At 45.4% G+C, this 25,410-nt stretch overlaps 2 protein-coding genes across 2 annotated transcripts; one reads left to right on the top strand and one right to left on the bottom strand.

Annotated features, from left to right (window-relative positions):
- Positions 1 to 259: 259 nt before the first annotated feature.
- Positions 260 to 6,372, bottom strand: naa30 (N-alpha-acetyltransferase 30, NatC catalytic subunit). Its single transcript, XM_030110188.1, has 4 exons — positions 5,354 to 6,372; positions 4,592 to 4,715; positions 4,358 to 4,413; positions 260 to 2,486 (listed from the first exon to the last, which is right to left on the bottom strand). Exons 1-4 carry the CDS (start codon positions 6,176 to 6,178, stop codon positions 2,349 to 2,351), a joined length of 1,143 nt encoding a protein of 380 aa, XP_029966048.1. The 5' UTR covers positions 6,179 to 6,372; the 3' UTR covers positions 260 to 2,348.
- Positions 6,373 to 23,266: 16,894 nt separating this feature from the next.
- Positions 23,267 to 24,646, top strand: LOC115401772 (homeobox protein OTX2-like). The gene is made up of 3 exons (XM_030110097.1): positions 23,267 to 23,463; positions 23,620 to 23,771; positions 23,994 to 24,646. Exons 1-3 carry the CDS (start codon positions 23,367 to 23,369, stop codon positions 24,636 to 24,638), a joined length of 894 nt encoding a protein of 297 aa, XP_029965957.1. The 5' UTR covers positions 23,267 to 23,366; the 3' UTR covers positions 24,639 to 24,646.
- The last annotated feature ends 764 nt before the right edge of the window (positions 24,647 to 25,410 follow it).

The following is a 25,410-nucleotide window of genomic DNA, read 5'->3' as shown; positions in this document are numbered from 1 at the left end:
ACCCGAAAGATGGACACAGTCCCGTCGAGTCGCTGATCGAGGTCGGCTCGTCTGACATTAAACCGGCAGAACTTCAGGAAACTTTTTGTTTATTCTGTCATCAAAATTTGTAGCAGGTTTTACAGTGCGACAAGGCAGTGTCTGACAGTGCTCTTCAACTTTAACATCGTCGATAAAAAGCACACAAATGCCCGATTGCATATTTTCAATTGCTACGAGGACAACACAAATTTGCATTTTCCCACCTCAATTGTGTAAATTTAGAGTTTATTCTCCCTTTAAACATTGCACCTTTTGTTTCTACCTGCCTTCACCGAAACACTGAGCACTGACTCGAGTTCTGAAATGCTAAAAACAAAGTGTGTGTTCGTCTTCCTTTCTGTAGCTAAGAAGTTCTGTTGTCCTTATTAGGCCAAGACAAAAACGCAGCACCATGAAAGGCTCTGATTTGTGTGAGAGAGAGAGAGTGTGTGTGAGTGTGTGTGTGGGGCATCTGAAAGTGGCGAAATGAAGGTCTAATGGAACAGATCCACACCATTGTCAAAACAGGATGCACACAAACATTCATTCTTACACAAACACGCTGCAGCAATTTTCCAAAGAAGTGCATCTGACCTTTTGTTCATTTTACTTCAAAACAAAAACAAAACCCAAAGCATTCAAAGCAGACTTTCCTTGCCAATTAGTGTGTGTGAGAATGTCAGGGTGCGGCGGAGCTTGTTCCGGGTTGGAGATCTTAAAGTGTTAGCCAGGCTGTGCATCACGTCGGAGCACTTGGGGGGGGGGGGGGGGGGGGTGCGTCGTGGACTCAGCCTCTCTGAGGTTCAACAGGTGTGTAGAAGACAACTCCAAATAAAACTGAAAAACAAACTGAACAGAATAGAATCTGCTAAGAATACTTGTCTATGCTCTTCTTTTCCAAAGAGGTAAAACACACACACACACACACACAGGCACACACACAGCATACTCAAACAGGAATCCAGCATTTGCAACGCTCTGCCTCGGTCTCGATACGGAGACGGACCACAGGTGGGTCGAGACGGCCGGATGGCGGCGGTTAGTGCTGACGGACTGAGTGGCACTTGCAATGAGGAGAGTCTGACTAATGATCAGTAAACACAGAGATTTTAGCCGCACCGTGATTGGCAAAGAGTCTCTCTTTATAAGACGCCGATTTCCTGCTTTTCTTGGGGGGGAGGGGGGATTTGCAGTGGTTGGCAGTGCATTGTGGGAGAAAACCAGTTTAAAGATCTCTTCGACTAAACCCTGTGAGAGATCGAAGAGAGTTTTAGTGAAGGACACTGAAGCAAAAAAAAAAAGAAAAATCACAAGTTGGGCAAAGTTTGAGGTGCTAATGGAGTGATTTGTTTCGATCAGCTGCTCTGCACCAACACGCTCACATCACATGGGGGTGGTGGGGGGGGGGGGCAAAGGTCACTCCGAGGGCGGGCCTCGGATCGCGTCACGCGCCATCTTCCCGCGCTCATGTTAAAATAAATGCATGCATATCTTTACAGGCTTCAGTCCTGGAGGCCGAGGCGGGTGGCGGGAGCGTCGGCGGCGGGGGGGGAGAAGTGCAGCGCCCGCCGTACGGGATGGGGAACAGAGACCAAAAACGAAACCAAGGACGAATATACACAGTACGCTCCAATCAGAATGACCACGCGCTCGCACACTCGCGCAAACATTTGCTTTGCTCACAGTGAATCAAATCACACCTCATACGCACAAAAACAAAGGAAAAACACACACACAATCATACTATAGCTTTATCCACCCCCCCGCCCACCTAACAAGGTTAAAAAAGAAACACAAAAATAAACTCCACAAATATTTTCTTCCCAGTCTGACTTTACTGCCCCGCTGCCTTGTTTCACATGATTTTTTTTTTTTTTGTTTTCTTCCTCAGTCTGTTCTGCAGGATGAGTTTGGTGCGGCGCCTTGTCCTTTAGGGTGTCTGATGAGGCAACCGAGCTTCAAGGTCACAATGTCATCTAGTCCCTCCAGTCAAGGTCATCCCAGAGACCACCCTCGCTCACCCCCCTCCCTCCTCCTCGTCACAGAAAGTAACGGGGGGGGGCCCCTTCATGGTGGGATTTCTGTCCGTTTCTGCCTAAACAACAGTTGTCCAGAGGTCAAAGGGCAAAAGGAGGGGGTGTTTGTGTGTCTATGCATACCTCTGTGCATACTCCTTGGACACAGATGTGTGTGTGTGTGTGTGTGTTGGTGAACGTAAGAGCGAAATGACCAGGGCAGAGCTGAGGCTGTGAAGCTGATGGTGTTGGAGGTGAACAGCACCTGCAGTCCCGTCCTCCTCCCCCCCCCGCCGTCCCCTCGGCCTGCCTCTAGCGGAGCCACAGTTTGAGCCGCAGTGCGTCCACTCCGTTCAGGTAGTATCTGAACAGCCGCTTGTCTCTGACAAAACCCAAGTTCTCGTACAGCTTCAGGGCTGATTTGTTGGTGATCTCCGTCTCCAATACCACCTGGAGACAGAGAAAGAGACGGCGAGGCGCTTTTAGTTCGGTTCGCCGTTTTTCAGGCCCGTCACACGGCAAATGAAACACACATGCGCATGAAAAGACAAACAAATGTGACACAAGCAAGGAAAACAACTAATGAAACAGGAAAATGAAAAACAAAGCTATGCAAAATATCTTCAAGATGCAAACTCGGAAAGAGAAGACTTAGACGACACATACAAGGCTTGATGTTCAGTACTGCGATACAGAACAGATTAGTACTCGAGGCTGATGTTTTCTGCATTCATTATTTTTCCTGCAAGAAGCAAAGCTCTTTCTTTGTCAGTTCATTGTTTTTAATGTGGCTAGTCACACAATTTTTTGTGGATTACTCGCCATCGAATTGCATTTTCCCCTTCACATAATAAAATTGTCATTTTGATGTTTCGCAGCATGAATGCACAGAGCATGCACACATCATTCATCACAGTTCACTGCAGTATTTCAAAACATATATTGTGCATATAGATTTCACGATAACGATAAATTTGCCACGCAGGCAACCACAGATTATACTGCTTTTTGTGTTGCTTTTCAAACAAACCCCTCCTGTAAGAATGCTGAACGGTAAAGGAGCAGCAGTATTTTAGCTTCAAAGCCCCTTTGCAGGGATTTTCTGCAAAAGCTCTGAACAAAAACATCCTCTGCCATTCAAAAAAATTGTGCCTAGTTTATACGATCAATTCGAGATCTCTCCTCCTTCAACACACCACCAATCATGATGAGATCGTTCGGTTTTCAACTTCACGAATCAATCAGTAGTACAGTTAAGAGTGGAAAAAGCTGTGTGATGTTGGAGGTGTGACAGAGCGAATGTCTGAACCGAAGAGGGGAAAAGGTGAAAGGACTCGTAGATGACGCCATCTCTGAAGCTAATGAGTTTACAGCAAGGTTAACTGAGGTTTATGAAGTCCGTTTCAGTGACAAGTATTGTAGGAAAAAGCTGGGAGACACAGCCTCTGTCATAAAAAAAAGAAACCAGAAAATAGCAAAAATATTCTGCAAATCTCATTTGTTGAGATTTAATAAGGTTTTATTCAAAAATGAGACTTCATCATACTGTATGAAAGTCAGTGTATATATAAGTCTGTCTTTACAGAAGAAGCTCACACTCTGAGTTTAATGCAGTGGCATGATGTTTGTAAGAAAAGCTGAATTTGAAAAATGGTTCGGTATTTTTGGAGAGAAAAACAGACTGTTTGTCCGTGTTGAAAATTCGACTGATACACCGAGGCTGTTTTTAGCTTCCAGGACACAAGCAAAGCCTTCAGGGATCAAAACATAAAAATGCTGATACACAACTGAATCTGAAATCTATTCTGCTCACATACTGCCAGTCTGAGTTTGACGCTTCTCTAAAAGTACCGGTAAATCCAACTGAATCACAGTGTCCAAGCCAACAAATAATCTTATTTTCACCTTAAATGTGCTCTCTGTTTCGAGAATCGAATTCATTTCAGAATCTGTCTTGGTGAGGCAATCATGTGGCGAGTCAAAAGGAGACAGATGAAGAGGAATAGTTTGTGGCTGGAGAGAAAGTACTGACACGATAAAGATAGGTGGGAATTAAACCAAAATGCAAAAACCCAAACAAAGAGCTACATTTTCGATGGCACAATGCTACCCTGTGCTCCTCATGTCAGGTATGGCGAACATTTTATCAGAGTGACGGGGCTGCAGCTCGAGAATGTGGCCAAAGTCACGCTTACATGTTTGCCTGGTTTGATGAATATTGTTGAAACTACTTAAGCTTTATTCAGAAATGTCGGGGGACTGGGGGGAAAACGTGAACTGAATGAGTGTACCTGTAAAGAGAATGGGTTCAGTTCACTTACCTCGTCACAGTCACCCTCCACCATGGCATAGATGGCCTTTTTCACCAGATTAGTACCTGAAACAGAGGCAGTGTCAGACATGCAGGTCTCTCGTAATAAGATGCGTTTTTATAAGTCATGTTTGATGAGCAGCGGTCCATATGAGGTCAGTATAGATAGTATATCTACGTGGAGCATTTTACAAAACTACCTGGTGAGTGTTGCCTAACTTAGCACGGAGTGCTGAAATCTCACCGATGCTTTTCCTTCTGTGTTTCGAGTCCACAGCCAGCATGGCGATGTATCCACGACGAAACATCTTCTTATGCATGTCAAGCTTACAAACAATGGCTCCGACACACTCCTGCTCCACCATGGCCTGCGACAGACACACACATTTCCCATTATGTTCTTCGAAATCCAATCAGGAGCGAGGCAGAACCGTTTCTTTCTAGTTTCTGTCACCACGGCTCTCTGGCTGACCCCCGACCTTTATTTAACTGCACTTCCTCTCATATCACATGTGGCGTTCCTGGCAAAGTGGAACTGGGAAGTTTATGACCTTGAGGCTCAGGGAATAAACAAAGAAAGGGCAGTGTTTTTGCAAAGTGGAAATCCAACTGGACAATGCAGGTGGAAGAGGAAATGACACAAACACTACACGTTTTGTTTCAGCTGTCAGAGACCAGACAAGACGTTCTGAGATCCCTGGAGACCAGAACGGGGCATTGTGCTGTCAGTCTGACTTCTTATGAATTGACAGCTATTTATACTGACTTGTGTCCACAACATTGACAGGGATTAAGACGCGTGGTAGCAAAAGCAAGAGTTCAGATTTGATTACAGCTAAAAACATAAAAGCCAAACCTACCAGTGCATGGCCCCCACTGTCAGTGCGCACATGGCGTGCTTCAAGGGAAACTGACAGGGGATTAAAACCACCCGGAATGCTGTCACATCCACCACAATAATGCCGTGCCACTTCAAGAAACAGGGCTACAGGGTGTTCGTACTCACCAGAAAGCACAGCTGCGGCCAGTTGTGGATGAAGTACCTGTACGTGTAAATTGAATAAGGCTCAGACAAGTCCTTGGTGATCAGTCTCATGATCCACGGCATCTGCAGCTCGGACTCGTAGCGGACGTAGCGGATGCCGTGGCCGTCCGCCTCCGCTCGGCCGGCGGGGGAGCCGCTCAGGTCGAGCCGGGCCAGCTCCGCGGCCGGCGGCTCTCCGCGGCTCTCGTCCCCGCCGGGCCCGGCACCGTCCGGCAGCTCGTCGCACGGCGGTCTCGGGGGCTGCGCGTGGCCGTACTCCTGCTTGGGGTCGCGGGCCGCCTCAGTTCTAGAGAAACCCGGCATCCCGTTCATGCTATTGTTAACCAGGGGAGAGTGACTGCCGTTTTTGGAGAAGGGGCCGTGGCCTTCGTGCTGGCAGTCCTCACTATTGTTTCTGGCGGCCGGAGCCCCGTCGTAGCCGCCGCTGCTGCTGCTGTCACAGTTGTCCACGGGCGATGTGGGATTGTCGGGCCGGTCTCCTGCGTGCTGGTGGCTGTCAGCGTCGGCCAAGCCGTTGAGCTGCTGCTGTTCTCGGGCTTGCATTTTGAGGTGCAGCGCCGCCGGGCTAGCTCTGGCTAGCATGTTTTTCTGCTTCTTCTTCACCGACCGCTTCTCTTGGCTCGCCGGTGGCGTCTTCGTCCCTGTACCCGCGGGGACACGGTGGTCTCCGTGGCAGCCCGGCTCCCGGTCGTCCGCCGCCGGGTCCGCGCTCCCCGTCGCGGGGAAAGGAGGACTTTCAGCCGGGGATGCAGGCAGTGCGCTAGGCCCAGGCGGCACTGTGGCCATCCCACTGCATTAAGGACGAGAATCGCGCTGGGAGAACGTTGAACACAATTTCATCCGAAAAGCGAAGGGATATACGGTCAGTACAGGAGTTAGTTTACCGAATATGACATGAATTCACGGGGTCTTTTGAGGCGTTTTCCGCTGGAGACGTTTCTCGCCGCTTTCTCCTCGGTTTCCCTGCTGCCGCAAAGTGCTGTCGCAGCAAACGCTACAGCCGCGACAGTCAGACACGCTTTACGACAGTAGTGGAACGCATGACCATGACAGCCGAGGTTACGCGCGCGCGCGCGCGCGCACACACACACACACACACACACACCCACACACTCACAAACACAACAACACACACCAGTGCACAAGAACACGCATTAACAGGCACCTATAAATACACTAATACACACGCCTATGCACACAACACACAAAGTAACACACATAAACACATATTGATACACATCCACTTATACCTGGTTTTCAGCTTCAACCTTGTGAATACACACCATCATTAGGTCAAATAGTGTGTATAACAGTGGTTTTAAAGGCGTGGGTCTCCTCAAAGGGTGTCACAGCAGAAAAAAACACTTTTCCCATCATGATCCGTCTATTTTTTTAGAAGAAATTATGACTTTAAATATAAATTTTTAAAAAATATAGGTCGGGTGAACTTGATAATTTCCATATCATGAATACTATTTATGAAACAATTTCTTGTAAATACAGTTAGCAATATCAAGATACATTAAAAAAGGTTACAGTACAAAAACTATCATTGTAACATGTGTGACAGCTGCAACATTGTATCTCTTGCAGTGAGCTCAGAACAGATTTAAGCCCAATATCTAAGTATACTAAGAAAATATTGAATCAGCTATTAATTTTCTGTAGTGTCTTGATACCTTATTTGGGAGTGAACTTGCAGGTTGCAAAAGATCAAGAGCAACAGGTGTAATGTGAAGAGGAAAACAGTAAAAAACAAAAAAAAAGATATATTGCCCATTTTCAGCTCCGTCGCCTTTTTTGAATTATTATTGCAAAATAAAAACTAAAATAAAGCATGAACCATGAATAAATAAATAACACTCTGAGTTTGCAATGTTTCAGTTGACAAGATAGTCCCTAAAAACCGACAAAACATCACTCAAAATAGCTATTACTTCCTGGGTTCTAAACAAATTGACTCATATTGAAAAAAAAAAGTAATAAATAGGTGAACTTCCTCATATCAGCCTAAATTGTATTAGTGTGACAAAATTAGCCGATTATTGTGACGAACAAAATCTTCTAAAATCGCAGATGTAAGAGTCTCCTCAGTATGGATTACACACTTTTCTACATGACATATAGCCTCTCTCTATGTCAATATTAGATAAAGGTCAAAACCACAGCAGGGTTATAATGAATGTCTTTTTTCTCGTTTACATGTGCTTCCTTCGATGATCGGAAGAGGGCGACAGACCCCAGGTTAATTTGGGAAAACAACAATGAAGCAGCTCCTCCAGCAGATGTCTCTGGTGGATCAGTGTAGGAGTCTGGCTCCTGACAAATCTACATCACCTTTAACTTTTTGAAACTTCAGGAACTCCAAAAAACCTTTAGCGTGATAACGAGGTCTTCAGTGGTGTTTATTGTTGGACGAGTGGCTCATTGAGATACGATGGAAGCTGGCTGTTGGGAGCTAAAGAGAAAAATATTTGGAATTTATTTCAATTTTTGCAGGCGCCAAAGGATACTGAATCAGTGACAAATGCACGTGGCGTGTGGACATCAAACCGCGCAGGTCTCAAAAAACTCAAACTCTTTATTCATGCCTCTATTTTAGTTTACATGGATGTTCCTGCAACTGGCGAATTTCTTTTTGCTACGCTTTGAGTTAATTATCTGTTTCCCCTACATAACCTTTGCCTTTTGCTGTGCACCTTTCAGGTATTTGGCCCATCAAAGCCAAGGCTGCTCTGACACCTTCACACAACCTTTGAAGAATGAAATCCCTCCTTTGATTCAGATCTGAAAAGGTGAGGCGTCTGCACCATCACCAACACAATGATCCCTCCCCAAAACTTGCATGAAATCAACAGAAATCACACGAGAAAAGATCTAAAACAACAAAGCACAGAAAGCAACATTTATACATAAAATTACTGAATGTAGCAAGAGAGTCCAAAATATATTTCGAAGGCTGTCCTACAAGAATAAAACTTCCTGAGTCAGAGTGTATGTGCATCAGAGCCCGGTTCATCCTAGGTGGCAGTGTTGCTCTGCTGTGCTCTCAAGTTGGTCCATGCACTCTGGATGGACCTCCTTTTTTTTTTTTTTTTTTTTTTTGCCACTGTAGCTACTTTGCTTCAGTCTTTGAGACAGATTCAGCAAGATGTAGAAAACATTCCTCGAGGTTTTAGCACCATGCTGACCTGACAGGATGCCACAGTGGCTGACTGTGTCATTGCACATTCTCTTTTCACTGCAGTGACTGTAAAAGTCAGGTAAACACTGTCATAATAATGAGGAAAGTAATTAACATACAGTTTGATTATGTGACATGCGGTATTCTGATGTAAATGGCCATCAGAAAATGGTATCATATGACTGATAAAGGATGAAAATCATTGGAGCGTTTCATCAGTGCATCGGAAGTGCCTGCACTCGATATAGTATATACATTCCCAAGCCCGAAGCATTTATTCAAGGCAGGATGGATCCATGTTTACACTGAATTCATACTCTGTTGTTTCAATGTCTCAGCAGAAAAAAAGTGTTTCCATTCAAATAGATAGATAGATAGATAGATAGGTAGATAGAAGGATAGGATGAGGGGTGGGTGGATGGATCAGCAGTCTTCATTAAGATGTCTTTTATAGTTAGATGCTGACACTACTTGTTGTTTTCTTTGAGTGCCCCTATTCTGTGATTAATAATATTCCAGTGTGCTGTTAATAAAATAGAAGAGCATTTTGTTTAGAAATATACATTACAGAGACAGAGCGATAGAGGAAGAGAGAGACGGGCCTTTTCAAGTTAAGCCTTGGGGCTGAGAACTCTCTGAAGAGCTGGAATCAGACATGCACAATCAGTTCCCCTCTTCAAATCTCCTTTACAGGCCTATCTACTTGAACAGCCTTCTCTTAATTACTTTCTCTATCACTTAGCAAGCAGTGCCTGGGACTAAGAGCAGCAGTGTCTTGCCAGAGACATTTGGCTGGTTTGAACCCATATTTATATAGGCCTATCTTCTTTCTCACAAGCCGGGCCCATACCTTCTCCCCCTCCACCACCTCCCCGTTTCCCTCCTGCTTTCATTGTATGCTCCTCTTGTCGCTCCGCGGCTCTCCCCATCCTGTCTCCAGCCCTTTCCAAATATCTCCGGGGTGTCAGTTGCATCATGTGACTGGTGCGCTCGTGATTACGGCGCTTGGCACACGTGCTAATCTACGAGGAAGAACCCAAAAATAACGTGAAAAAATGACAGCGTGTAAAAGAAGTGTAGGGTCAGGGGAGCGAAGCTGAGACTGACACGCAAATTCTCTCCTCCTTCGAATCACCGTGTGTCTCTCGTCTGTCTGAACTGGTCTCAGGGGCTGGAGGCCAAGCTCTGGACCCCCCCTCCTCCTCTCCTGCTCCTGCCTGCTACATTGGCTTGCTCCCCTCACTTTGCTCACTTCCCTATGTCCTCCTCCTCCCTTTTTTTTTTTTTTTTTTTTCGTCTGGCGTCTGGTCCACTAGAGCTGTATTTAATTAGTTTCTGTTGGGTTAATTAGGGGCTAAAGTTAGGGGGTCGGACCAGAACAAAAGCAGGTCAGGCTGGACGGATGCAGGTGCTCCGGAGAGGTTGCCAGATTCCACCATTCAGAATAAGATGGCTGCAAATTGTCTGGAGTACCGAGGAGCAAAGCGAGAGCCACCAGTAAATCACCGGAGAGGAGGTTTTCTTTCTCCCTCTCCATCACATATGGGACGGCGGCTCCTTATGCACCCGTTTTTGGCACCATTGTCCCTCTCATGTGATGAATTTCAGCAGCCTTCCTTTTTGCATTTTCCACAAGAAACTGCCTCGCATTCGCTTGACTCGCTGCTCGCTTTCATGTTTTTTCCCCCCCTCTCATATTACACTGGCACACATCACACAGCTGATAATGTATGGTGCGTGCAAGTGATGTCTCTGCCAGTCTGTTTTCCCGCTGCCATACAAGGTGCTGTGTTGTATGTTCTCATTCATATCACTCCCGGCACTCAGTCCCTTGTTTTTCATCTGCGAGAGGCAGCTATACCCTTCCCCTTTGCTTTGGCTGTGTGTAATGAAAAAAAGAGAAAAAAAAAATGTGAGGGAGACATCAAATGACCGGGACGAACAAGTGAAGTATACATAAAATGGGCAGCCAATGGCCTGTGAAGCTGACATCAGTGGCTCAAACGAAGTGATCACGTAAATGAAACAAATGAAAACGGCACTGTTGGAGTGACAGAAGCTTCACTTCTTTGAAGGTTAACTGCATGTTTATTGTTCTTTTGGGGTTTTTTTTTTTTTTTTTTTGCAACTGAGATATGTGCTGCACATGGGAAGAATAAACAAGCAAGTGCAGAGAAAGTGCCAAACAAAAAAAGTTAGAAAACGATCCGTTTCTTTATAATGTTGAGAAGAAGAGGAGACGATATGAAGTGATGGGGAGAGAGGAGAGAGGACAGAGGAGAGGAGAGACATCTCTGGCAATGGCTGGAGCCCCTCGGTGCGTCAGGGTCCTGGGGCCCTTTAGACAGGCGCCAGCCCAGCAGGGAACCAGAGACAATCACGCAGCACCAGATTCAACGCGCTGAGATAGAGGGATGGTGGGAGATGAGGAGACGCAGAGGGGCGGGATTGGAGGGGGGGGAGAGGGACAGACAGGACGGCTGAGAACAAGGTGGAGGACACGGCAAGGAGAGGAGCGGAGAAGTTCAGGTGGAAACGGAGGGCGGGGTGCTGCCGAGCGGACGAGTTGAAACGAGACAGGTGGAGAGGGAGGAAACGACAGAGCACATCAAGGGGAGGTGAGAGGAGAAGAAGTGAAAGGAAGAAAGAGCGAGCGAGAGAGGAGATAGCATATATTCCCTCTGTAGCAGTCTTTATCAACAGCCCAGATCGTGGTGTATGAACAGTGATCCAAGTCAACCATCTGCTGAGGCTAGATAAGCCTGGGAGAGCTGGGTATTGAGCTGTCACTCAGGGAGGAGCGCAGAAAAAGAAAGAGAGGAGGGGAGAGAGAAACAGAAGAGAAATAAAGAGAGAACGGGAGTGGAGCTCGAGGAGGAGGAGGAGGAGGAGGAGAAGGAGGGAGGGCTCCGCACAAGGTAGGGAAATTGAAAGGCGAAGATTTGCACGGAGTGGAGAGTCTCCGTCTTGTTAGAGAAAGACTTAACGTCAAATAGATGTCCAGCCCCGTCCTGTCTGATCTCAAAATAATCCCCCAGTTAATAAGAGCAACAATGAAATTGGGCGATTTATTTGTATTTATTTCCACGCACACACACACACACACACACTCACACACACACTTCCACCACACTGTCATCGCTTCTAATCTCACTAATGATGACGTGAGACTTTGTTGTTTATTTTCTGTCTCCAACACGACACACGTACCCATATTCATCTCGGCAAGTTTGGAGAACAAACTGAGGCCTTTTTCCAACAACTCGGCTGCAACTTCCAGGTTCCCGCGATCGCAGCAAATCTGGGAGGCCGTCTCCTCGCTATCGGAGCCAATTAGACACCTCGAGTGATGGGGAAGATCCTCTGACTGGGTGACTGCTTGATTAAACCCATGTGCAGGTGATTAAGATAAATCCCACTTAAACATATCCCCCTAAACCACTTAGAGAAGAACTATGAATGACAGTATTTTGCAGTGTGTATAAATGAAGCAGTATCGCGCTGAGAAGACTGCTGCCGTCACATTTTGGGTGATTCCCGTCATCAGTGGCTGGGCTTTTGTCTTTTGAAGGAGCGCGTTTGTCCCCAAACTCTACGAGCGTGGATTTGTGTGTTTATAGTATGATAGTATATACGGGGGCGTGAATTATGGCCGGGAGGGGGGTCAGGCCCGGGGAGTTGGGGGTTAGGAGGGGATTAGCCGAGGCCAGTTGGATCATTTTACAGCCGGAGGACCCCCCTTCACCCTCTGCAGTCTCCTGGACAATGAGGATTAAACTCCTCTTGTTCCTCAACTCCAAAAAAAAAAAAAAGAAAAAGAAAAAGAAAAAAAAAACGGCAGGACGACAAAGACACTATTCCTCCTGGGTCCCCATGGCTGCGGCTGCGAGCCGAGTAGATGAGGAGAGGAGGATGGGAGGGAGGCAAGGAGAGAAGGAGGGAGGCAAGGAGGGAGGCAGGAAGAGGCAGGGGGTCCATCATAAAATTAATCCCTTCACAGTTTCCTCTGGGTGCAAAGTGAGATATGAGGGAGACATGTCTAATGAAACGCTACAGTCATCTAAGGGCACAGCGATAAAAGCGTGTATTAAACTAATGGGCCTCATCATTAGTGGCTCCATTAAGCGGATCGAGATGGTCGCGCTCTACTTTGGTGATCTGTACGGAAGATAAATCAATTCTGAGGAAAGTTCACCTTCTAACAGTCCCCGATTTCAGTGTTCTTAGAGGAGCACTGTGGCAATATTTAAGTTCAGTGACTTATAATCTGAGACTGTCTTTGCCTATTTGCAGATTCAAGCCTGAGGAAACGCTTGGATGTACTATCTGTGCACGGTTGTTAGCAACATATATGTGTTTGTATCTTACGACCCTATGTGTTTGCTTTCTCTGTTTGGTCACAGGTCTTTCTAAGAGTGTTTTTCAGCAATGGCACCACATTAATGGTTCCATTCAAGCAGTAAGTATGGTTAAAAACCAACAAACAAACCGTTTTTTTTTTTCTTCTTCCTGAGGATTAGAGAAAATGATAGCACACTGAAAACATACCTCAAACAAGAAACAAGAGGAAAATAAATTTGCTTCACTTCATCTAAAAGCATCAGGACACGGCTAACATCCATCCACACGTCATTCATATCAGAAAGTGCAATAAGAGCTCAAACATTAGCATGCTAAAATGTACCTCAACACATTTAGTATTCACACAAGTTAATAATTTAGTTTTTAGAAACTTTATTGCCCATCAAATAATTTTTAATATAGTTTTTTTGTTAATTCAGTCCAGTAAATTGGTTGAATTTTGTGAGAAGAACTTTGTAGTTGTACCTCGATCTTTTTGACAACAGGATGTTTCTTGTAATTGAGTCCCACTACACGAATCTCTTCCTTCGCCGCCATCTGGCTGGAGCCCAGCGCATCAAACCGCTGGTTCAAAATTACATTTTGAGACAGAAATCCCATGCGCGATGTACCATTTGTGAACAAAAAGTATCACACGCAAAGTAAATGGCAGGATAAAGCCGGTATGAAAGCCCAATATTGAGCGGCGTGTGATCATAGCCCGAAGGCATGGCGCTCAGGGAGCATTATGTGGCTGGGACTCGCTGTGGGGCTCGGTATGGGGCGCAGCGGCGGGCGTACAGAAGGAGACTGTTTCAGTTGCCCTCTGTGTGTGTTTGCGGCTGTACAATTACTGTAACAGTCACTGCCGACTCCGCTTTGGAGACTCCGGACAAAAGTGAAGTGATGTTGTGATGCAGAGGATCAGAATTTACTGGTCAACATCCAAGTGAGAGGGACAATGGAAGAGGAAGACAAAGGATGCAGAAGTCCATCGGTTTTAATCTGAGAATTAAAAAAAAAAAAAAAAAAAAAAAAAAACTGAGGGAGTCATAGGAATGTAAAGAGAGGAGTGAGAAAGAGGCTGCTGAGGAGGAGGAGGGCGAGCAGCACAACAGAGCCAGGGGGAGCTGGAAGAAAGAGGAGAGGAGGGGCATTTCTTACAAAAAATAGGGGGTTCTTTTACTTATAGCAAGGGGAGAAAAAAAAAAAAAGAGCAAAAGAAAAGCCTCTTCTCGCCTCCTGGACGCAGTGTCAGACCCAATCAGTGTCTGGTCTGGCAGTGCTGCCTGTCTCCCAGGCACCGGCTCACAATGGAGGAGAGCCTCGGCCGCCACACCTCTCACTTCCAATCTGCCTCCTCCAGGACCGGCCCGAAAGCCCCGGACCGCGGGGAGGCACAACAATGCGCCTCAAAATGTTCGGATTCTCATAAAAAAAAAAAAAGTCCCTGTGTGACGAGAATTGGATTAGCTAGTAAAAGTAAGCTTTAGATCATTTCGTGTTGATTTAGACAGTTAATATCAGTTTTTATTGTTATAAAGAGGGAATCAGTGTGGCTTAGAATAGCCGGCTGAGAGTAGGTAGGGGTATTGTTCTTGAAGATTTTCAGCAGAAGAATGGGACTTAGTGTCAGGGTGCATATGCATAAAGCCAAACACAAACATGGATAAACTGCACCGCGATTACAACGACCAACAATCCCTGAGCTGCGGAGACCAGCGCTAATAAACGTGAGCAACAAGGCTTGATCCTTAAAAACCTTGCCACTCCAAAAAAAAAAAATGTCTATCTTGAATAGACACCCCCCCTAAATCGCATTGTTGAGCAAATCCTGTATTAAAAGGAAAGGGTTACTCTGCATTTATACTCTTGAAGACTTTAGTTAAGCCAGTGCCGCCGCCACTTTGCAGCGCGGGCTTCATCGAGCCTGAGTAAATCCGTCTCTCGCCGGCGATTGGCTGGAGCCGAAGGGGCCATCTTTTTCACACGCTTCATCACTCACAATCACCAACACTAACACCACCGCCACCCCCCTGGCTAGTGTTTACCCGTCACCAAACAATGGCTGGTTACTGGCAATTAAACAGCATTTTCCGAGGAATCCGTGGCACTGGTCTAATGGCATTACTGTTGGATGATTCAATCCTTGAATAGTCAACAGGATTTTTCCTCTCACCAGGAAAATACTGCTTCATCGAATTACCCGTATTACATAGATTTACCCAAAGCTTATGATTCAGGGTTCACAGATTACCGCTCTTCTAAAGATGGTGGGAGAAAGGAGCGATAGGCCGGGAGAGCGACGACTCCAGCGCCTCAAAGCTGGTCAGTGAAACTCTAAAGCAGACTTATCCAAACAAAACCTGCGCAGGTTCAGGGAGATTATAACTACACCTTAATGCTTTTGTGAAAGTCTGCTTTGTTTTTCTGAGTTGAACTTGACTGCTGGCTCAGTCGCACGCACGTGCACACTCCTACATGGAAATATAGGAGCCAAACTGCACATTGTGCCCTTTGACCTTCCTCGGGTCGAGTCGAGCCGGGCGGCTCGGGGAACCGGGAAGATCGGCCAAGTCCATTATCTCACAATGAAGGGCTAATTACCGGGCCTGCAAGCCTCAAATCACACGGCAGCAGACTGCCTGTCTCTGTCCTCCGCTCACCCAACATCTTAATTGCTCTTTTATTCTCTCTCTGTTTTTACTCTGCCTCTCTCTCCGACTCTCTCCTTCGCTCGCCTCAGCCATTTCGCACATAAAAGCGAGATGCTAATTGCCTGCTATGGAAATATTGGGCCCTGTGATTAGCCAGGCAGAGGGTTTGGCTGGCCTGTCGAGCCAGCGTGCCCGTTGTCGAAAAATAGGGAAAAACGCAGTCGTCGGCGGAGACAGACTTTTTTTTTTTTTTTTTTTTTTTTTTTGCCTGTCATTTGCAATGCGGAGCGGGGTTGTTGAAAGCACGAGGGCTGTTATTGTGCTCCAGTGGCAATTTGTCAGACTGCTATGTTGGCAAAACGTTGACAGGAAATCAGCTTGAACAAAATTACAGGAAAATTAGTTCAGTTACTTTCAGGCGGAGTTAGCGGTTTGTTACGGCGCTGACTGCACCGCGAAACAAATTATTCTGCCCCTTCATGTTATAAATATCTGGACTACTTTCAGTTGATAAAAACAAAATGTCTGAACAAAACTTGGAACATTGGTGAATTTCTCTTCAGGTATGTGTTTATTATCCATGATTTATGCTCTTCTCCCCTTTGACCCCGACTCATCGTTCTGATCTGAAGGTAATTCGCTAATAATCCACATAATCATCTAACAAGACAACAGGGGATTGTTAATAGACTCAATCTTGAGATCATATACATATGGAAATGAGGCCCAGTGGGGAAAACTGAAGATCCACTGAGGACCTTCTGCTTCCTCCACTGACATCCTTTATCCCGCTTGTTCAGTGGGAGAGCTGCTGCTTTAACCGTTTCCTTTATTTTATTGGAGAAATGTGACACAAAGAAAGAAATGTAACTCATACATCCTGATCTTCAATCTTTTAATGCAAACCTTCAGCTCTTCTCCATGTACTTCACTTGTCAAACGATTATTTTAGGAACTCTTCTTTAGTGGGAGCCACCGCCCATTTGACCTTGGCTTTATCTCGGTCCCCAACCGAAGCCTTCTGACAACCTTGACGGATATTGAATCGCTCTTTCAAGACAAGTTCTCATTGCAGTGGTTTTCCCCAAGTGCTTTGTCCGAGATGTTGGAAAAAGATGGAGAGGAGAGAGTCTGGGTTTTTGCGCACAGCGGAGTGGCCGGGCGGCGCAGCGATTGGTGGCGGTGGCGGGGTGGGGGGGGTTTCGGGGGGGGGGGGGGGGGGGGGGGGGGGGGGGGGGGGGGCTGCAGGTCGGCTGTTCAAAGGCTGGCTTTTTACATTGTTGGTCAGTTGGGGATTAAGGTCCTCTGTGCGGTAGAATAGCCCCTCTAATTAAAAAGGATAAGAAGGCAGAAAAATAGCGAGAGGCACGGGAGGAAGCAGAGACAGACAGAGAGAGAGAGAGGGAGAGAAAGAGGGGGGGAGAGCAAATTTGCAGAGAAAAGAAAGAAAAGAAAAACTGTTTTCAGTGTCACTCCTGCAGCCGGGCCCATCAATTCAGACTGGATTAACTTTACACTCCTCCTCCTTACTTCTCTCTGTCACTTTCTCCCTGGTCTGTTTCTATCTCACAATTTCAGAACTTTTCTCCCCACATGCACTTTATTCTCTTGAATGTGTGCGTTCAAGGCATTAAGCTGGATGGATGGGTTTGGGGGGGAAAAAAAAAGGTTTAAAAAAAAACAGACATTTTTAGGGTAATTTTCTGCAGAATTTGATGAGTTGCAACTCAGCTAGTGTGAACAAAAATGATGGTTTCAATTGCAACACAAATTCTTATCTTTGTTTTTTTTTTTAACTTGCTAGTAAACTCTTGCACGTGTGTGTGTGAGTGTGTGTGTGTGCGTGTGCGTCATCAGAATGTGAATAGAGGGGCTGTGTGCTGTGCCCAGATGCCGGCTGACGGTAGGTGGGCTGTTTGCCGTAGGGATGCCGGGTTGTGTTTTTGTTTGGCCCTCCTCTGTCCGGCCTGCCTCCCTCCCCTGGCCCGCTGGGGGGTCCGGGGCCCCCCGGAGCCAGACCCTGCTGACCGGTACCCAGGTATGAGGTCTGTGGGTTTGGTTGACACTATAGCCGCGGGGCCGTGGGAGGTTAACGAGGTACCAGCAGGCACAAGACATTCAACCCTCCCATGGGCAAACCACAAGTGGTGGGTGTATGTCAATGAAGGGCAGGAATGTGATGTAATACAAGTTATAGGCCAGCGGGAACCGCAGGGGTTAAATAACAATGCTGCACCGCAGGTGCAATATGAAGAACAGAACTGATACGGAGCTTTCAAGGACAAATCGTCCATCAACGTGTTTTCCTGGAAAGTCTGTCCGCTAACTGGCTTTTTTACCGTTTGTAGGAACATCTCTTTATTGGATGTAATCATTACAGGAGAACAATGCATATAAAAATTTGGCTTTTTCAACTCACAAAGTGAGCAATAAATGAAGAAGTCCATCAATCAAGCTACTGTTGAACCTCCTCTGCTCTGAAACAGTGATGCCAGAAGGTTATGAGACGGTTTAGAAAACGTCTTCAGTCATCGATTCTCGCCTTTCAGCAGGGACATCGAAGACACAGTCTATGGAGGAGAGATCAGTTCATTGTGTAACAAACCCCCCCCAAAAAACATTGAATTTGATGGTGCAGTAGAAAAAAAACTTGATAGCGCCTTGTGAAAGTCTTTCATAAGAGGGATCACAAGAAAGAGTTCAATAAATGTGAACATTCACCAAATGCACTGAAATAACTGTACCTTATTACTACACATAACTACACATTTTCCAAACTAAATCAAACCTGTGAGAAAATTCCTGTTAGAAACCGTAAGAGCAAGAATCATGTTACTTTCGACACCTTGATGATCTGCTGCCCCGCGTTCCTTGTAGAAAGATCCTCTCCAGTCTATATGCTGATATATATGCCATTATAGAAATCGGACATGCGCATTTCCAGCTTTTTGTGACTGTGCTAATTTGGATCCAGATCAGTGAATTCTCCTGAAAACCTGCATGCTGCCAAAATGTAAAAAAAAAAAAAAAAGAGTGCTCTGATTTTCCACATTAAATTGATATTGAAATGTGTGCTTTGCCCAGTGAAGGACATTGTAGACTTCAGCATCATATTAAATCCCTCACAGAAGAGACAAGGGGATTGTTTGATTCAATTTGACAGCTGAAGACCCGTATTTAGGATGAAGTGTGAAAGTAAATTCACACAACAACACTTAAAAATACTTCTTTCTTTCCAGTTCCGCACATTTAGATTTGATATAAGTCAAACATTAAAACCCTCCCGACGATGCAGAGCTATGGTCCAGTAAATGTTCAAAACACATAAAGATAATAACATATGTGACAAGACCAATGGGACACAGAAGAACACATCTTGGTAAATGCATCCTCTAAACACACAAAAGTTGGCTTTTTTTATTCTCCTGTCTGTGCTGTTTACAGTTTTTACCATTAACAGTATTTTTTACAGTATATTTATAAGTGATTGTCAGAAAACTTATCTTTTTTGAGCTGGAATGGTGTTTTTTGTTGTTGGGGAAAACTAAGCAGAAGGAGCAACAGTCTACACATTATAGACAAAATCTGTGTCCAGCTGTTTATGCTTAATTAAATACATCTCCCAAGAAGAAAAGACGAAAATCACTACTTTTATGACATTAATTGCAGTGCAGCTTCAGCAGGACAGCTTCATCTGTGTAGTTTCTCTGTGAAACAAACCCGCAGTTCAATATTCATAGACGCTCATTTCGGTCTCTTGTATGCCTATCAATAAATCCATGAATATTATCTCCAGATGGCAGAGAAAAATCACAGATTTCTAATACAGTTGTGAGTGTCAGTGAGTGGCATATGGAGACTGGTGGAGTGGGCCAAGTCATTGATTTGACCTTGGTTTCAGACCGAGGGGGTTGAGGATTGTTTTTTTTGCAGCCAGCATGGAGAAATATGAGTAAGAGGGCGTATAGGGGAGCGGGCTCCTGGATGTGGAGGAGCTCTGGATGATGGCTTGGGTTTGTGCGCGCACACCGTGAGAGCGCGCGTCTCACAGTCCCACGATTCTTACAGCCTCCGATTCGTCTCCCTGCAGCAGCGGGAGAAACCGTGACTGGGTGGATTCGCCGGGAGCCAGGGGGAGGGCGCATCGCCACAGACATTAACAAGCGACTTCACCTTTTTAACAACCGCGGCTCCGTTTAGCCCAAACGCTCCCCAGGGCTATTAGATATTTCCCGATGAATTATATATCAGAGCTGAAGATGAAAGGGCCTCCGCGTGCGCCAAGAACATAGCTGTGGGACAACAAGGGGAGCAGAGATTTAAACCCCGTCAGGCTGTTTGTTTCACTGATCGTTGAAGGGGAAAAGGAAAACTCCACTTACAGTAATGCTGTACATAAGGGGGGAAAAAAGAGGCACAATTACAGTGTGATCACATTAATAAATTGTTTCATAATCGATGTAATGTCATTTAAAAAAAAAATATTTTGACGCAATAAAATTATGCAACTGCAAAAAAACAAACAAACATGAATGCTATGAATGATTGGAGTTCACGGGTTGTATTGATTTTCCCATCAGCCTCAGTCTGTTCATCTGGCACACAGACTCCTAATTAGTTCTCTAACCTGCTGCTTTCAATCACCAACCACTAATCCACCGCTGCCAAAGTTTGGTCAAGACATATATGTATAAATTCACTCTGGTGTGGATTGGAATGAGAGCTGTAGATCAGCTAAAAGAGCAGGACGGGATTAACTGCATTGATAATCCAGGAAGGGGTTTATGTAATCCTGAAATTCAAGTCCAGTCACCTCAGATGAAAACACAGCATGGTGAAATACAATATATAGTTACAGAGGCCTCCTTGTAAATCTCCATCACAGTGTTACACAGCTCGAACTGCTGAAACTTATTCTAATCTGCAACAATAAAATGTGCTTGATCTTTTTTTACTTTAAAGAAAACATTCAGCTGTGGTTTTAATTTTTTATGAAATCGTTTTTAATGCAGGAAATCTGGTGCGTATAAATGAAACTAACTTCCCTAAACCGAAAGCTCTTTGTTAAAAAAATAAAATAAAATAAAAAGCTTGATAATTCTGGATGTTTTAGTTCAGTTCTCGGATCTGTATATTCATTTTTTAAAAATACATTTATTCACATACTGGCTTTATATAACCAGAGGTGGCCCAGATGTTGCCTCCACTGGGCCATTTTATTCCAGCTGCATCCGGTGACACCTCTGTTCATCCCTGTTTCTCTCATTTCCATTGGCTGCAAAAAAAAAAAAAAAAAAATTCTCACCCTCTAGCTCGCTCTCTCTTTCTCTCTCTCTCTTTATCACACACACACACACACACACACACACACACACACACACACACACACACACACACACACACACACACACACACACACACCATAAATACCGAGCATCTCTTTAGTCGTTTCCAAATCCAGCGGCTTTACCGGAAGGAGACTAATCAAGCCATTTTACATCTGACGGCTCCAGTAAGTGTCTCTTGCAGCTTTCTGTTTCCATCCGCCGCATCTGCTTACACTGACATTTGACTTTTACCAAAAAAAATAGAAGTTGACAGTGAGGAAGTGTCCAGACAGGGCAGGTGGGGGGGGGTCTGCAGGGGGATCATTGGGGAGGCGTGCTCGGAGAGGAACTTCTCTTTCCTCTATTGCCCCTGTGGGCGCGCAGCAAAAGGCGCATTCATCCGATTAATAGCGGGACAGTAGACCAATCCACAACTTCAGATAATACACTGACTACTGAAGGGACTTATAGAAAGGGACTGGAAACCCACCAAAAGACCCGCTTCTTTACAGCGTTTAGAGATTCGTCTTTATTTTCATTGCGCGTCCAACATAGAATTAAATTAAATAACATATTATACAGTGATATAGAAATGTAGGCACATAGAAATAATGCGGATAAATTTAAATTACAAAATAATATATTGGATGCAGCATGGGCTGCACTAAAATACTTGACGCAAACTAGAATAAAAATAAGTTATTGGATATTAAAAATAAATAATTTATTATTATTATAACATATTTGCAACATTTGACCAATATAATAATAATAATAATAATAATAATAATAATAATAATAATAATAATAATAATGTCCGTTTGGGAAAGTTTCGGGGTGATGGGTGCTGGTGGGGGGGGGGGGGGGGGGTGGGAGGAGGGGGTGTCTGGCAGTCAGCTGGTCTGATAAATACAATGCCAGGCTTTGTTTTATTTTCGTGACGCAGAAAATTAAGGAGGCCTGAATGCGGAGTCGTGGCTGGCGTCCTGTAATCAGGCCAGCGCGTGCCGTCCGGATTAGCTCGTTAATTTCTTACAGAATGAAAAAAAAAAAAAAAAACCTGGAGTAGCCAATAATAATTATTATGTGGAGCAACCGGTAGCCCGGGGTGCAAGAAGTGACAGATTGAGTAGAGGAGTGGCCGTTATTGGCTCTATAAAGACTGGTGGGGGCCTGGAACTCACTCTACAGGTAGGTGACTCTGGAGAGCCCCAAAAATTACATCATGTAAAATAAGAAAATACTTTTTTAAATATTTTTTTTCCCCTTATGGAGTTTTAGTTTGATTTAAAAAAAAAAAAACAAATTAGGCCAAATAAGCTCAGAATTATTTGTTGTAATATCCGGAATTAATAAATATAATTCAACTCATACAGTGACCCAATTTTTCAGGCATAACTAAATAGAATATAAGCTTTATTTTTTTCTTTAACTTCAAGTTAATTACCCTTTTCAGCAAATATTGATTATTTTTCCCCCTGCAAAGTGTCTGTCATTACCTGGAAATAAGCAGCCATCCATGGACCCTCTCCTCGTTTGTTTTGATGAAGTGCTCCTCTCCAGTCACCACTTCTCACCTTCCAAATCTAATTACCGGGAGCAATTCATTAGTGGAGGTGTGGTAATCACACCCGAGCCTCCATTAGACGGTGGAGATATTAGTCCTGCACTTTGGGGGAATGTCGAAACATTGGGCGAAACGTCCCTTCTTATTTTAATTATGTCACATTTGAATGTACAAGGAATTAGGTTGAAACCAACAATGGGCGCGAGATATAGAAAATGACGGTGGCTGGCTGTTTGTGAATGAGTGCTCAGTTTGCAGGATTGCCTTCTTTGTTTGCGCCCTAAAGTCTTTTGTTATCAGCATTACTTATCGGTCAACACTGGGCTTTGTTTCTGCGAATGCCCCCCCTCCCCTCCCCCCTCCCCCCTCCCCCCCAATCAGCTGTCTATTTAGTTTCGCCCAACCTGTGGGTATATGCTAATTGAGAGCCCGGTTGGGGCGCCTCGAGTGTGCGCATTTTAACGACAATGGTTTGTTTTTGGCCACTGGAGGAGGAGGAGCGGAGTGTTGTTTGGTTGGTGGGGGCTTATGTGGGGGGCGGAGTTATAGTAGCAGTGTGTGTGTATTTGTGTGTGTGTGTGTGAACGCCTGTCAACCACACAGAGCATCTTCAGTCCAGCAGGGACAGCTGGGGGTCTCCACTTGGCTTTAAGAGCTCGGAGAGTTGGAGGACGCCCACTTCTTTATACCCACCGCTGCGCGTAAAGGCTGTGCGTAAAAACCGGGCGGACGCAGGCTGATTTGCACTCTTCAAAAAGACCAATATATTTTTTTCCTCGTGTTTTATTTTTTAGGTTCTGGGCGAACGGACAAGAGGAATATTTTTCTTCTCCATTTCCTTTTTTTTTTATTGTTACATTATTTCTTGATATCGGTGCTCCATCGACCGATCGCAAGCATGATGTCCTACTTGAAACAGCCGCCGTACACGGTGAACGGACTGAGTTTGTCTACCTCAGGAGTGGACCTGCTGCACCCGTCAGTCGGATATCAAGGTAAAAAAATAGAACCATTCTAAAATCACAAACACGATTTTAGTAAATCCTAAATTCTGCAACGAAATGATCTGCAACAAATTCACTTGCTTGTTCAAATGCAGCGGGGTGAAGAGGTTAAATTTCGTTTTGACCATGTTGTTGTCTTGTTACCAGGGGCCCCTCGGAAACAGAGGAGGGAGAGGACGACCTTCACCCGGGCCCAGCTGGACGTGCTGGAGAACCTGTTCGCCAAGACGCGGTACCCTGACATCTTCATGAGAGAGGAGGTCGCCCTGAAGATCAATCTGCCTGAATCCAGAGTCCAGGTGAGTCACCGAAAACACACAAAAAACACCCTTAATCTCACAGTTTACCCCAATTCAGGCCTTAAGTTTAGATCGTTATGGTTACATAACAAACCAGTAATCATTTTTATAAATGGGAGAAAACAAGAAACAATTAAAATATTGTGGAATATGTCCATATAGGGAATAAATATTATTGATAAAATCAGATTTTATTTAATTAATTTTTCTCCCTCCCTCCAGGTATGGTTCAAAAACAGGCGGGCCAAGCACCGCCAGCAGGCCCAGCAGACTCAGACCGGAGCGCAGAGCAAGGCGGTGAGCCGGCCGGTGAAGAAGAAGGGCTCCCCGGTGCGCGAGGCCAGCTCGGAGAGCGGAGCCAGCGGCCAGTTCACGCCGCCGTCCAGCACCTCGCTCTCGGCTGTGAGCAGCAGCACCGCGCCGGTGTCCATCTGGAGCCCGGCCTCCATCTCCCCGCTGTCGGACCCGCTGTCTACCTCCTCCACCTCCTCCTCCTCCTCCTCCTCGTGCATGCAGCGCTCCTACCCCATGACCTACACGCAGGCGCCGGGCTACAACCAGGGCTACACCGGCTCCTCGTCCTACTTCACGGGGATGGACTGCGGCTCCTACCTTTCGCCCATGCACCACCAGCTGTCGGCGGCGGGCCCCGCCATGAGCCCCATGGGCGGCGGCGGGGTGTCCAGCCACCTGAGCCCGGCGTCGGGCCTCTCCTCGTCGGCGTACGGGGCGGCGGGACTGGGCTTCAGCGGCGCGCCGGACTGCCTGGACTATAAGGACCAAACGGCCTCCTCCTGGAAACTCAACTTCAACGCGGACTGTCTGGATTACAAAGACCAAGCAGCGTGGAAATTTCAAGTGTTGTGAGCTGAGGAGGAGGAGGAAAGAAATTAAAAAAAAAAAGGGACAATTTTGAGTGACAAAAAAAAAAATAAACTGCAGATCTACACAAGGCCCTGACTTCTACCTCTGCAGGCTGGGTTAACTTATTGAACACTGACGAACACTGACTTCTCCCCAACTTTGATCAAGGGCACGGAACAAATTTGTTGACCAGAAGAAAAGGAAGAAAAAAAAGATCAAGAGAACGAAAGATCTCAGCCTGACTCGGTTAAGTTTGAGGGATAGGTCAGGGTTTTCTTCTTTAAGCTCCTTAAGGACTCCCCTCTTGTCTCTTTTTTTTAAATTTTGTTGGCACGCTGAAGGGCCCCTTTGATCAAAGCAGTGTGTGTGTGTGTGTGTGTGTGTGTGTGTGTGTGTGTGTGTGTGTGTGTGGCTCTGGCATGAATCTCGATGCACTATTTAATTTATGAGGAAAATATGTTTCAGATTAGTTATGAGACAATCAGTCTGTTTTATGAGCAGAAGTGCTCCTTCAATGTGTTTTAACGTGTTTTTTGAATTTCCCCCCTTTGTAATAGATTTTTTTTCTTATTTTGTAAGTTGTATGCAATTTTTTTTTTTGCTCCAATTCTTTTTTTTTCTGCCACAAGCCAGCTGTGAATCTGATAGATTTTATTTCCGTGTCTCCAGTGTTAAATGATAAATTATTATGAGGACTAGAGAATAGGGAGTGCAGGGTGTGTAAAGCCAGCAGTAAAAAGCAGGGTTCATTTGTAAAGTGTGGTGGAGAGAGCCA

The sequence above is a fragment of the Salarias fasciatus genome, chromosome 15 (genome assembly GCF_902148845.1).
Source record: "Salarias fasciatus chromosome 15, fSalaFa1.1, whole genome shotgun sequence".
Classification (NCBI taxonomy): Eukaryota; Metazoa; Chordata; class Actinopteri; order Blenniiformes; family Blenniidae; genus Salarias; species Salarias fasciatus.
Note: the sequence above shows the minus strand (reverse complement) of the source record. Positions and strands in the feature narration are given on the sequence as shown.

Bases quoted from the DNA above. Each gene is read 5' to 3' on its own strand.
- LOC115401772 (XM_030110097.1), top strand. From the start codon at position 23,367: ATGATGTCCTACTTGAAACAGCCGCCGTACACGGTGAACGGACTGAGT. The intron at 23,464-23,619 runs GTAAAAAAATAG...TCTTGTTACCAG, and splicing joins CCCGTCAGTCGGATATCAAG to GGGCCCCTCGGAAACAGAGG. The intron at 23,772-23,993 runs GTGAGTCACCGA...CCCTCCCTCCAG, and splicing joins TGCCTGAATCCAGAGTCCAG to GTATGGTTCAAAAACAGGCG.
- naa30 (XM_030110188.1), bottom strand. From the start codon at position 6,178: ATGGCCACAGTGCCGCCTGGGCCTAGCGCACTGCCTGCATCCCCGGCT. The intron at 4,716-5,353 runs GTGAGTACGAAC...TGTCTGTCGCAG, and splicing joins GGCCGCAGCTGTGCTTTCTG to GCCATGGTGGAGCAGGAGTG. The intron at 4,414-4,591 runs GTGAGATTTCAG...CCTCTGTTTCAG, and splicing joins ACACAGAAGGAAAAGCATCG to GTACTAATCTGGTGAAAAAG.